Raw genomic sequence first — 13,638 nt, 5'->3', positions numbered from 1 at the left:
AGCAGTAATATTTCTTATTTTCGAAAACTGTGTCAGTAGTCGTGGCCAGGGACGCAATCAAGAAAGTACCTACTATAGCTCCGAGTCCTGACCCCCACTTCCTTGGGAGATTGAATAAATGCAATGAATTAGGTTAATTTGATTTTTTTTTCTTGAATGTTTTATCATATTTAATATTATAAAACGAAGTTACTAATCACGCACAATGCAATCAATTAGACTAGAATAGATTATAAATTATATATTTAAATTAAAATTCCTAACATTTCTATAACATAAAACTCCGATGTAACATTCCAAAGTAAAATCCAGAAGACTATTACAGAAAAGTTTGTTGATCCATTTAATGATTTTACTGTCCAACAGCTAAACGGTGGTCTTAAACAAACGAAGCTTAACCAAGTTGTAAAAAATGTTGATTTATGGCGTCAAAATGTAAACGAAAATAATATTAAATGTAACACGTTGGATGCATTATATAAAAGCAGTTAAGATTTTTACACATTTTAATTGTACATCAATAGACAATAGTTGTTATCTTGTGAAACGGAAACATAGTTTTCATCGTGGAATCAGATTAAAACATATCCTAAGAGAAACAAATTCAGAAAACCGATTAAATGAGTTCCCTAGCTCTTTTTTAACATGCATAGAAATGTGCCGGTAATAGTTAACGACTTTAGCTTTAGAAAAATAGTGGTTGGACCTTGCACTGTTTATATAATATAATGAGGCAAAATAATGTAAAATGTAATAAAAATAAAAAATAAAGAATTTCCGTTCAAAGTTTTCAATTTTTATGAGTATAAAATGTGTTAAATATTACTTTCATATATTTTAATCATTAACACGGTGTTGTTTTTTTTTTTTAACAATCATAGTGTTTGCATACATAGCTTTTTGAAATATTCGTTAGATATATTTATTTTACATTTCGTATTTAGTTGTCTTTCGAAAGAATGTATCACGTATTTGGACAATAAATTGGACCCTACCCTCAAACAAATCCTGGTTGCGTCACTGGTCGTGATGGTTGTTAATTTTGCCCGGGTTTTACCTTATAGTGGTTTGTACCTGAAATATCCGAGCGTATAATATAATGCACCTAAATACATTTCTCGTTACACACTCAAATAGGTGTACTCATACAGGCTCATGATGGGTACGTAGTATTTTCAATAAAATGTAGCATTGTATACTTCAATGGATTTCTCAGTAAGTTCAGGCGTACAAATTAGGAGGCTTCCTGTTATTAAATTGGTTCATCATCATATGATTTACCTGGTATAGCTCAGTAATTATTAATGTTATATCATTTCATAACATCTCCCTATTATTTCAGCTTTTCATGATGTATCATAATGTATGACATATATTTTTGGTTGCATGTTTCAAAGCGAAATATTCTACTGAGAATTGTTACGCGTAATAAACAAGCATCGGACGAGTAATAACTACTAATAACTCATAACTCGTAAATTATAATATAATAGTATTTCAAATATTAGATGAGCCGAGTCTTGTGGGGGGTATGAAAATCAAAATTGCCATTTAAAAAATGATAACGATACAACACACAAAATAGATTTCTGTCATAAAATGTTGTCGAATACGACTTACGGGGAATCTAAACATGTAATAAAAAAAAAAAAAAATATTTTCAAAAACGTTTGGCAATACTTTTCTAGTAAATCAATCGCCCAGTATGATATAGCGTTGCAGGAAATAACAATAGGTTCTATATGCACTACTCACCGTGTTGGAAGTTATGCAATCGTCCTGCAAGCGGATCTGGTGGTTCTCCCACCGTCTCAGATACTTGGAGCTGAGTATCTTGCTGATAATCGTGTTGGTGTGATTTAGGTGGCACACGGCCACGTCTACCTCGCGGATCATGCGCAACTGCTTGCGCGCCACCTTGGTCAGATCGGCGTCCGGCCCGGCGGCGAACGGGTGGTTGGCACACGGCGGCGGGCTGTCGGCCTCGTCAAGACCGAAGTCGTACACGGAACCGGCCCTCTTCAGCCCCGTGGGCGAGTCCGGCCCGTTGCAGCTTTCGTCTGATGAACATTCGTCCCGGTCCGTGTGGATATCTGAACTCGACTCGTCCACGTTGGCCACCGTCGCTCGGGTACGATCGCCGCGACAGCCGACGACGCTCATGGTCGCGACGGCGTCGTCGGTGACGTAGACCACGACGGCCGACGACGGGATGGCCACCGCGGCCACGTCCACGTCCCCGTCCGACGTGGCCACGCTGCCGGCGCTGTTCGTGCTGTTCGTGCTGCTCGTGCTGTTCGTGCTGTTCGTGCTGCTCGTGCTACACTTCCGTGTCGGGGGATCCGTCCGAAGATCGTCCACGGTCGTAATCTCGCAACTCATATCGCCGCAGAGACGTTCACCGTGCACGAAGAACGACCGCCACTGGCTGCAAAAGCATTTTCTCATTTAATTCCTGAAAATATTATGTCGAATAAGTACTTTTAAATTATAATAACGCGCCTCGTAATACAATATGTATGTATTATAGTTGGACCGCATATTATAGGTAACTATGTACTAGGGGAACTGCAGTGTTTCACACTTTGCGTGTCGTGAAATATAGCGAATGACAAACACATAATAGGTTAAAAGTTATATGAAGTATAAAGTTATATGACAACGGATTACGTATATGACCGTGGTGATCATCTGCAGTGATGGTAATTTTTTATTGTTAAATTGATATCTGTAGATCTGCACTGCTGCAGATTGGTTATGATACGGACCACAATCTGTATTCAAAAACGATCACAGTCTTAAAACTAAATTTAACGAGCTCGAGCTAAGTGGATTTTGGATATTTGAAAAAAGCGGAAAAAAAGCGTAACTATAATATACTGTCGACGAGGAGTTACGAGTTTCCATCACCCCACATATAAATAGGTTATATGTTGATGTTTGTCTCAAGTGTCTCATTCAATAATTTACCTTCTTTTATATTAATATTAACACGTCATACTGTCGTAGGAATGTTAGGTATTTTTTTTTCATCTTAATATCTCGTTGCATGGTATAGGTATAACGCCAAGTATGAAATATTTTGTTAGTATGTCGCTGTAAATTGTAATACAAAGGTTGGGAAACACTGTACCACTGTGATACCGTCAACAATTCGACATAATAATATGTAAATTCCTGTTCGTCTTAAGTAAAAACCAATAGCAGTAACATAATGCGCGTATAATTGGGTGTAACGTATTATAATAATATATAGATGATAATATATGATATAACACAATATAATGTATATATTACGATGAAAATAATATTGTTTCCTGTACTTTTGTGAATATACAAACTGAATTAACTTTCCTGAGTTTACAAGAACTGTTTTATATTGTCAAATTAAGTAAATGTCATGCATAGGTGCTTAAAGTATTTAATTTATCATTATTCATTACACCACGGCACCACGCACTTGTACTGCATTTTTTTACCGTAGTATTTTGAAAATGGTTACATTTATTTAATGGTTACTATCTTAAATTTTGTTTAGATTCTGAGTAAGCAGCTGTAGTCAATGTAGTAACTATTTGGTATATGTACCTATTGGCATACAAAGATTGTTTTTGTGTTTGTCATCGAATTTTGAATACTAGAAAAAATGGCTCTAAACTTTGTATTAATTTCTATAGTGCGTTTCACAACAAAACATGTCCCTCGATAGTAACGCGCCGAGTTTTTACTCAGATCAGGGAATATAATTACGATTAATTGGACCAGAAAATAAAGACCATACGCATTTAATTTTAAATTTACCGCCGTATTTAAGTCGAAAAAACGCCACCCAGCGCGTTACTATGGAGGGATATTAGTTGTAAAACGCACTATATAGTAGAAAATTTGATCTAGTTGGTACATTAGGTGGTCTAAAATAAGACTTTTCTAAATAACCAGGAAAACTAAAATAAAACCTGCAATCATGAAAGAAAATTTTATCTTTCATAGACAATTCAACTTACTAGGCATGATTTAATTTGCAAAATATTTTATATTTTTTTTAGTAACTTATAGACATTTGACGTATTGACATTCGGTCAAAAAATTTGAAATGTAAAACAAAATTAATCAAAGTTACTAGTTAATTGTTATAATATAGCAAATTAAAAAAAAAAAAAAATATTTTAACCTACCTATAATCCATTTTACTCTATTATTTTTAAAACTAGAGTGATAAAATGTAAAGGTGAGATTATTATCTATTGCATCTCGGAGGATTTCATTGATATTATTATTTTCAAGTAAAATATGATCAAAAAATGTACAGTTTCAAAAAGTTCATAACTTGCTTCTTAATAAAAAAAAAATCAATAACAGCCTCCGAGATGCCCTAGATAATAATCTTACCATTCTTACCTTTAAATTCTTTAACAGGTCAATTCACTTAAATTTTCGAATTTACAGAGTAAAATGTATTATTGTTAACGTCAAATTTGTCATGTTGTACGTTTGTAAGACGGCGACAACACATATTATGCGGGTGTGGAGTCCTCTTAATATAACTTTAAATGTTGGAACATTTTAATAAAAATCATAATTTTATTGAAAAAAAAATAAAAATCTGTTAAACGTGTAGTGCGTATACCAATTTATGTATTATTACATAGTGTTGCAAATTTGTACATATTATATTGTACATAAACAGCTATGCTATAATACTAACGGTTTCTCCTAACAAACGATTTGAAATAACGAAATAAATTCTTCGTAAAAAGCATAAAAATAATGCGCAACGACACTTAAATACAAAATATGGATTCTAATCTTATAATATTATACCTAAAAATAGTAAATATTTATATTTTCTGGGAAATCACGTCAGCCATAAAATAATATTACTCATATACCTACAATGATCATATTAGGTATTATGTAATACTATTTAAAATATTTATTATTATAACATCACAATACATGGATTTGTGTCATTATAAAATTTCGTTTTACACTTTAACTGCGTATAAACTGCAATCATTATATTTTGTTCTAGATCCTTCAAAAAAAAAAAAATATATATATAAAAAGGTTATATAGGTACCTACATCATACGAGTAATAATAATAATATGTCGATAGAAGTACAAAACATTTGTAAACAACGGGATACGCGCACAGCATATAGGTATATACCTACCTACTATTATCGGACGTCCGCATAAAAACCGTATGGTATAACTGACAGCCAAATAATTTAAACCATTTATATCATAATATGCATACGCTTTGATCTCCAAAATTAATTATTCTTTATTATGCACTATGGCGATGATGGATAACGCAAGGAGTCCTAAAAATGTCAAGTCAAAAGCTAAAATTATCTTATAAACTACGCGAATGCAAAATAAAATACCGTTTGAACGTGCGAACAATAATTATTAATGTTCTGAATCAAAACCTCATGGATAAGACTGTAAATAGTGATATTTTATCATACAGTCAAATACTATATCGTACATATCATTTGATAGATGACTAGACGCGGAAATCGAATCGGTTAAGTTATTTACCACCGCACGATAAAAAAAACATATAATATTCATAAGTAAGTATTGACCGGGGCCCCGCAAAAACTAGGGCCGGCCCCGAGTATTAATATTAATTATAGTCATAAGGAAGCACTATCAAACTTCAATTGCAACGAAAGGTATATTATTTTCAACGCGAATTTTTTATTTCTACTGAAACTAGATAACTCTGTGTGATTCACCAAAGTATGCTCACCCCCATTTATTTTCTTTATTTATTCAAATTCTGATCTGCGGAATTTTTAAGTATACCTACTTAAGTACTTGCCTTGTATTCAATAATTTTGATTTTTATGTAATTAAAGGAGTCTTCTGTGATGATTCAAACATTTTATTTTCAATTGAGCACCAGCCTCTTTTAATGCAAGCTATTATGCAAATCACTTTTTTAAATGTCAATGTACCTATAAATCAAAACTATTATGATATAATTATAAATTCTAAGGAAAATCCAAAATATTCTTTAAAAATAGTAAAACAAAAATATAGCACCGATTAATTTATGTGATATTGGTTCTAGTATTTAGAAATTCTTAAAAATTATGAAATAATGATAGATTGATATTAATCTATCAAGTTTTGAATCATCATTGGGCCAAATTTTCTTCCGAACCCACTATCATAGTATCCTTAGTACCCAAAGTTAAATAACTCAAAAAATACTAATTTTCAAACATCTGTTTAAATAGGTATGTCAACATTTTCAAAAAATGGCAATTTTGAATCGGCCACAGGACACAGCTTAAACGGTATACAAAATCTAAATGATTTAAAATATAGTCTTAAGTATAATTAACTGTTCCAAACCTCATGGTTCGATAAATTCACTGTTAAAGGAAAAAAATGGGAGCGAGCATGGCTTATGAATCACCGTGCGTACATTACCAAACGAAACAAAACTCTGCCTTAGTATAATAGGTAACTTACTAACAATCATCATAGATAATGACGTCATTGGTACAAAACTACAACACATAATATGAGTATTTCGGGGATTAAATTATATTTTCGCTCAGATACGAAAACATAGCGAAAACGAATACCTACGATACGGTAAACGGAGCGAGGGGTGGTGTCGTATCAACCCCCCCCCTTTCCCGCTTCAGTATACTTGCGGCACCACAGAACTTTGCTCACTAAACAATAATATTACATGTACATCGATGCCGTTGCGGGTTTTTTTTTTTCATGGAAACACATAGTATCACAATAATGTTTCATACGCACGACGATTGTACTTTTACGATATTATCGTATAATACCCCATATTATCATAATACACTGCCAGTGGATGTTTGTGAGAATAAAATAAAGTGTGCGCATACACCTGAACGGTAGAACGCGTTCGCGGGCGATCGTGCGCACGTTGAAGATGTACAAAATATGCGTGTATATAGGTACCCACGATAATACAATAATATTACAACGCCCGTACCCACCCAGCTATATTATAATATTATGGCCATCGACGTTGTGCACGTGTAGTATAGATAATATTATAATAATATAATATACGTTACCGCGATCGATGCAGGCGAAACAAAAAAAAAACCAAAAACAAAAAAAACAATAGAACCGAACCACGGTCGGCGCGCCATTATGCGGCGCAGCGTTATAATAATATAATATTTTATTAGGTGAATTATTATTATTATTATTGCGATGACAGTATATTAATAATAATAGCCGTCCAACATTGGATGACGCGTAGGTACCTCTATATACGGTCATTCCGTTTCATGAGCGCGCATAACACTGTTATAACGTTATTATTGTATCGTATTATACGATAAAAAAATTACAATAATATCTATCATCATTCGCGGCGACTCGCAGAGTCGGACTGCAGCGGCAGCAGCAGCACGCGAAGCACGCGCACGCGCACACCGCGCCGACCGCGTGACGACGAAAATGATATAAATTATAACGTTACAAATATGACACAGGGGTATAATAATAGTATTCGCGGCGTAGACTTACAAATAATATAAACATTATAATCTTTTATGGGACTGCGATTCGCGGAAACCGGTACACTATGAAAAATATAAATAACCGCCAAACGTACTGAACGTAGGCATTATTATACACTGCGCTGCGGCCGCCGCACACGAGTCGCACTGAAACGTAAAACTGCACCGTTCGACACGCGACGTACTACAAAACATTGTAATATTATTATTATTATAATAATTGCGTTCGGTCGGCTGCGGTGTGACGTGGGTAGGTAAACGCTCAAACGCAATAGCCACGGAATACTGTTGTACATCGTTATGATAATATTATATTATATTCGTATATATTGTGTTCGCCACATTGTCGTTAGTAATTTTTGTACTACGGTTAGCTGATATTGTTGTCAGTGCTGTGGCACCCAGCCAATCGATGGGGCCAATCGTGTGAGAAGTTGAAATTTTAGGGAAATTTTTTTTTTTAAAAAAACTATGATTACACAATCACCTATTGTGTAGTCACTTGTCCGTTCGAAATTTGTACATGATCGTGCGTATTTATATGTACGGGTAGAATGTAATGTATTCATATTGATTATAATTATTTTTAACAGCCATATATTAATATGTTCCATTTGGGGTTCTATTGATTTGTATGATATTGTACGATGTATTATTAGTAAATCAAAACTATACAACAAAAAAAGGTTTTAAAAATCTTGATAAATATAAAAAAAGTGGTCTAGTGGATGTCGCTCTGCTGTACAGTAGGTTACAAGTGGGTCACTGTAATGGATGGTGTTAAATTTTAACTCAATGATATATGATTGTATGAGAAAAACGATTCTGAGCGAAAACCGACAGTTTGTCACCATTTTAACTTTAAATGCTTATAAAAAAAATCGTGTCTATGTATTTTTAATATTTTTCTACTGCTATTGTAACAATATATCAGGAATTATGTATAAAATGTTCACTCATTTTTACCCACTAAATAAAATTTTACTGACAATTTTAGAAAAAAACTAAAAAAATTTAAAATTTAAAATGTCCGTAAACAGCTCAATATGAGTCAAAATATTTTGAAAATTTTATGGTGTATAGAAAATGAAAATATAAATATTCAGTCAAAATGTCATGTATCTACGGTCATTTGTTTTAGAGTTACAACAAAAACCAAAAATTAAAAGTAAAAATTCCCGTTTTACCTTTATTTTTCTTTTGTTTTTCACGGCGCTTTTAAAAACTACTGGAAAGTTTTTACTTTCCATCCCCCAAAGTACCAACTAAATTCACTTTCCTATCAGAAAAAATACTGTCGAAGAAAATCCAAGCACTTTTACTGTGATGACAGAGTGGAGATGACAGACACAAAAAAAATATTAAAAAAAATAAAAAAAACACATCGTTGTAAAAGCAATACATTTATCGCTCCGTTCAGAATCTAAAATGTAAAATACAGATGACAACTTGTAAGCAATAAACTTCAAAAAAAAAAGAAAGTAGCTCGTAACCACTCTGCTGAACTGTGTGAAATAGATAATATATTCAAATTCTTATGAATTTTTAACTACTTATAACACTTATGAAAAAACTGATATTGTGAAAAACTAGCCGTTTTATTCCTTGTTTTTTTGTTTTTGTTTGTCCTGATTATTTTGTAAATTAATGAGAATTTTCAATTTTGACCATTAACTAGATCCAATTTTCTTTCAGAAACCACCCCCATAGTTAACATCGAAGTATTTTTCTACTACATATTATTGTTTATTACATATAGACATAAAATTGCACCGTTCAGTTTCCACAATTATCAGGTATAGATTTGCTCTGTTTTGTAATTTATTTTTATATACAGTGTTATAGATGAATAAATTGTTTTTGTTTTTAATTTTGAGTTGTGTGGCAAAATTGTTTATAATGCTATATTGTTATCAGTGATGATATATTAGTTATGCATCGTATATTTAATATAGCTGCATGGAGTCTTTCAATATTCAAAATAGTAATATTTGTTAGTTATACCTATGATGTCGTATTTTACGTCGTATATAATTTTTAACAAGCTTCAACTTTGAGATTATTTCACAGAAAATAAATTGGAATACCTATTAATTATAAACTTATAAATATATAACTTGTAAAATTACAATATAAAATATGTAGATCTTGGCTGAAGATGTATTCAACTAAACTTTAAAATATCATTTGTATCAGAAAATCACGTTTTAAATTTAACAACATTAAGTCTTAGGAAAAAACGTACCTGGTGTTTAAATTCAGAAAATACACGGTTTTAAAATTATTAATAGGTAACTAATAGGATCATAAGATGATTTAATTACTAATTCGTATTAAATGGTATTAATAAACTAAAATTCTCATAAATAGATGCCTTTACAAATCACTCTTTGAGCTTTTGTAATGACTAATGATTAATGACTTATGTGGTATCTAGATAGTTACTTTGAAAATTGAAATTGTCTTCAGTTGCTGCGTTAACCAACTATCACTATTCACTGTATTCACTATCGACATCGTCAAAGTGCTTGCTCATTGAAAATAGATGACGCTTTTGAAGAAGTATATTAAATTATATTTGCCACATTGTACGTGTATTCCTAGTATAGAATATTAGCATTCATTGTCCATAAATACATCACTCTTTCCGAAAAATTGTAATTTTTGACTGAGCCAATGTAACACTCTAAAAATGTTGACCAAGATATAACCAAGATAACGACTTAAATATCAAGAATCTTAGTTATCAGCGCGTCCCGTACGATTATTTTCAAATTTCGGATGACTTTAGTATACATAGAGTACGTGAGTTAATCCAAACACCAAGTAAAATTAACAACAAATTATACATAGAGAGATTATTGCAATTTAACATGAGCAACCAATCAGAATCTAAATTAGATTATATGAACCGTATAAGTCATAACATTAATCACAAATGTCATACCTTCAAAGGAAATTTAAAAATTTTTTAGTGACCAACGAACGCCAAATCGTTGAGTCCCCAACATGACTAAAAACATTAGTCTCTTGAACATGCAGTCCCCTCTTAAGTGCGCGTGTATGACTTATACGTGTATGACCAGCAGAGTGTGCCAGCTAAGCGTTTCTTTTCGAACGAGTGGGCGATGGACCTTATGGACTTACATGGCCCCGGAACATCCCTCACTTCGATCTCTCTCGATCACTTTAACTGTCACTCTCTCTCTCTCGCGTACGCGCACGAGAGTTGGCCCGCGACGTGGTTATAAAATTGGACGACGGCCGTTGGCGAAAAATGATTTACATAACATATTATACATTTATACATACTGCATTGTTCCGTCACTCCCACCCCGCCGCCGGAGCTGGGTCTAAACATCTGTTTTGGTGAGAGCCCAATGTCCCTGCTAAGCCTGTCCGAAAAGAAAAATTACGGAAATACATCTACCCACCGACGTATTATATTAATACCGTTTTATGCCTAATCAAAAAAAGAACAAAGACAATAATATTATAACAACGCCGTCTTGCGGGGTACGTATAGTATACACGAATGTCGTACCTACCCCAAGTACGGATTTGACTCGATGAACGACACGGGCCTACAAGGTTTCATTTGGTAAAAAAAAAAAATGATATATTATAGAGTTTTATGGATATCAGTATAAAACATAAATTATGTAATTCTCATTTTATATTATGAACGGTGTGATAAATGTATTGATTTTACAATGATTTGTGTATTTGGTTTTGTATTTCATCAACTTTTGAGGTAGTAAAAATGCTTCAGTTTTCAACTTTGAGGGATGTTTCTGGTATAGGAAATTGATCTAGTTGGTACTTTCAGCGGTAAAAATGTCCAAGTATTTTTCTAAATAACCGGAAAAAAAACAAAACAACAAATAAGTAAAAACGGGAAATTTTACTCAACATTTTTGACAAGATATGTTTTAATTTGCGTTTTTTATTCAAGGTTTAATTTTAAAAGTATTTTAAATCTCTTCGAGTTTTTATAAACGTTGAACATTTTACATTTTTAGATTCTGAGCGAAGAAGCTAGTGGTTTTACAATGATTTTTATTTTTTTTTATCCTGTTAACAAAATTCCTACCAAAAGGAGTGCTAATATTTCAACATATTGTATCTTATCTTTTATTTTACGATACTTACCCACTTTTTTAGTATTTTTTCTATAAATGTCAATAAAAAAAATTTTGCTCGTAGAAAAACCTTGAAATTAAAACCAATACAAGGTTTTTATAAATTATTCATGTATACCGATAAAAAATATCAAAAATACAAAGTCACATAACATTCATATTTAGGTTTAAAAAATGTAATACAAAATTTCTCTTAAGTTGTTATTAGCGGTATTAAAAAATAAAGTTGAGCGTGATTCCACATATGCTTTTTATGAGCATTAAAAATTTAACAAAAATCTAACGTCAAAAATTTAATTTTTTCGCTCAAAATTGATTTTCATATTGAATTCGAATTTAATGTCTTACTTTTTTATCGTCATTACTATATTTTTATGATAGTATAATTTTATTTTTATTCTATATTATCTAAATTAAATAGAAACCGCTTACTTCAATCACATTTAGTGTCATCTGCAGTCGTATTTTGTTGTCAGAAGTATATTAATATACTAATATGTAAATTATCTCAATTCCAGTAATCGGAGCACCGCACCATGCCACCGTGTCATCGGTTTCGCGGATATATTTTTGTTTTATATTAAAAATTAGAAAATTAGTCAACATTTAGGCTTTAAATGATTAATTTTTTTTTTTACTTCAATGCGGACTGGCCGATTGTGTAATAGTCGATTACACATTTACACTATGTATGCATTTTATGTTTTGTCACGCCTGCACCGGAAGTTTGGTTTTCGATAGCGGTTGAAGCGTTGGAAAGCGTCCTTTTTCCGTCCAGTGGGCGGTAAAGTGGGAATCCCGAACAGTGCCGGGTGGTAAAATGGAAATCCCCAAAAGTGCTGGGCGCGCATATCCCCTCACAACCAGACATTGAAATCTATACCACCAAAACATACACTTTTGGTTACATCTTATATTCATATTATCATTTATAACCTCCATGCGTGACGCTTAAAATAAATCGTTAAATAAATATTAAGACCAAATCGTTTCTCTCGTGAAATGTTGTTCTCGCAGAATTATGGTCCAGTTGTTGCATAGATCCCTGCATCACTTTTGCCATGATCGATGAATGCAGAGGCGTGACGAAAAATAGTATGTGCGGCTCGTGCGGGAAGGTAATTTCAGTCTTGTGCGAATTGCGGCCTCGCACGAGTCGCCCGCAAGGTAAATAGCTCACTTTCCGGCCTTGCCACACAATACACTTTGTTGTACACTAATATATAAAGACCGGATTTATATTTTCTTAAAATGCCTAAAATATGATGCTAATATTCTCTAAAAAACCTTCAAATATTCTCATTATATTCTCTTAAAAATTTCAAAAATATGCAAAAATAATCAATAAACATCATTATTTGCCTAAATATGCATTTTTAAATTATTTTTTTTTCAATATTGTTTTAATAGTGAAGTGTTAATTAGGTATTAAAAGTTGCGTATTGTAATTGAATACTATTGCACTCTTATAAGAGTTGGAAATGATAAAAAAAAAAATTGTCAATGTTCAAAAAATTTTTTCTGGGTACCGTAATATTAAAATTCAAAATAAATACAAATTTTTTCTCACAATTTACGAAATATTCTAAAATATGCTAAATGGGTTAAATATTCTCTAACCCATGAAATATTCTCAAATATGCAAAAAAAAAAACATTTTTTCTACGCATTCGGAATCGAACGAATCGTCCACATTTTTTACTCTCATAAGACTGCATATTATAGACCCAGTAACGATATGTAAAAACATATAAATCCGGTCTTTACTAATATGCGTTCCAAATTATGATTTTCTATCGATAAATTGTCATTGGCCACGTAATAATATTATAATCCCATAGTATTTTTAGTTAAACCCGTAAAGAGATATTATACCTTATACTTAATCCCTATTAATTATTTCTTGAAATTCGTCTATACACTTTATGAATACGCTAGTTATGCATTATATTTTGTT

General features: G+C 32.4%; 2 protein-coding genes across 10 annotated transcripts in view; one reads left to right on the top strand and one right to left on the bottom strand.

The window, feature by feature from the left end:
* The window catches only part of LOC132949740 (UDP-glucosyltransferase 2-like), a 38,001-nt gene that overhangs the window by 2,490 nt on the left and 21,873 nt on the right, over nt 1-13,638 (top strand). Inside the window, exon 1 of one of the 4 annotated variants that reach the window (XM_061020785.1) lies at nt 6,293-6,315. The exons of the other annotated variants lie outside the window; for them this stretch is intronic. The gene's annotated coding sequence lies outside the window, so the exon portion shown is untranslated. Of the gene's footprint in view, nt 1-6,292; nt 6,316-13,638 lie in introns of those variants that run through there. 4 annotated transcript variants of the gene reach the window in all.
* LOC132949738 (C-Maf-inducing protein-like) overlaps nt 1-13,638 on the bottom strand; it is a 41,228-nt gene that overhangs the window by 14,062 nt on the left and 13,528 nt on the right. Inside the window, exons 1-2 of one of the 6 annotated variants that reach the window (XM_061020776.1) lie at nt 7,547-7,719; nt 1,756-2,455 (exon numbers count right to left, since the gene is read on the bottom strand). In XM_061020776.1, coding sequence (XP_060876759.1) covers nt 1,756-2,448 — 693 coding nt within the window. In that variant the 5' untranslated portion in view covers nt 2,449-2,455; nt 7,547-7,719. Of the gene's footprint in view, nt 1-1,755; nt 2,456-7,281; nt 7,467-7,546; nt 7,720-13,638 lie in introns of those variants that run through there. The other 5 variants (XM_061020779.1, XM_061020777.1, XM_061020780.1 and 2 more) reach the window with 5 other exon arrangements.

The sequence above is a fragment of the Metopolophium dirhodum genome, chromosome 7 (assembly GCF_019925205.1).
Source record: "Metopolophium dirhodum isolate CAU chromosome 7, ASM1992520v1, whole genome shotgun sequence".
Classification (NCBI taxonomy): Eukaryota; Metazoa; Arthropoda; class Insecta; order Hemiptera; family Aphididae; genus Metopolophium; species Metopolophium dirhodum.
This window is presented reverse-complemented; position numbering and strand designations above follow the sequence as displayed.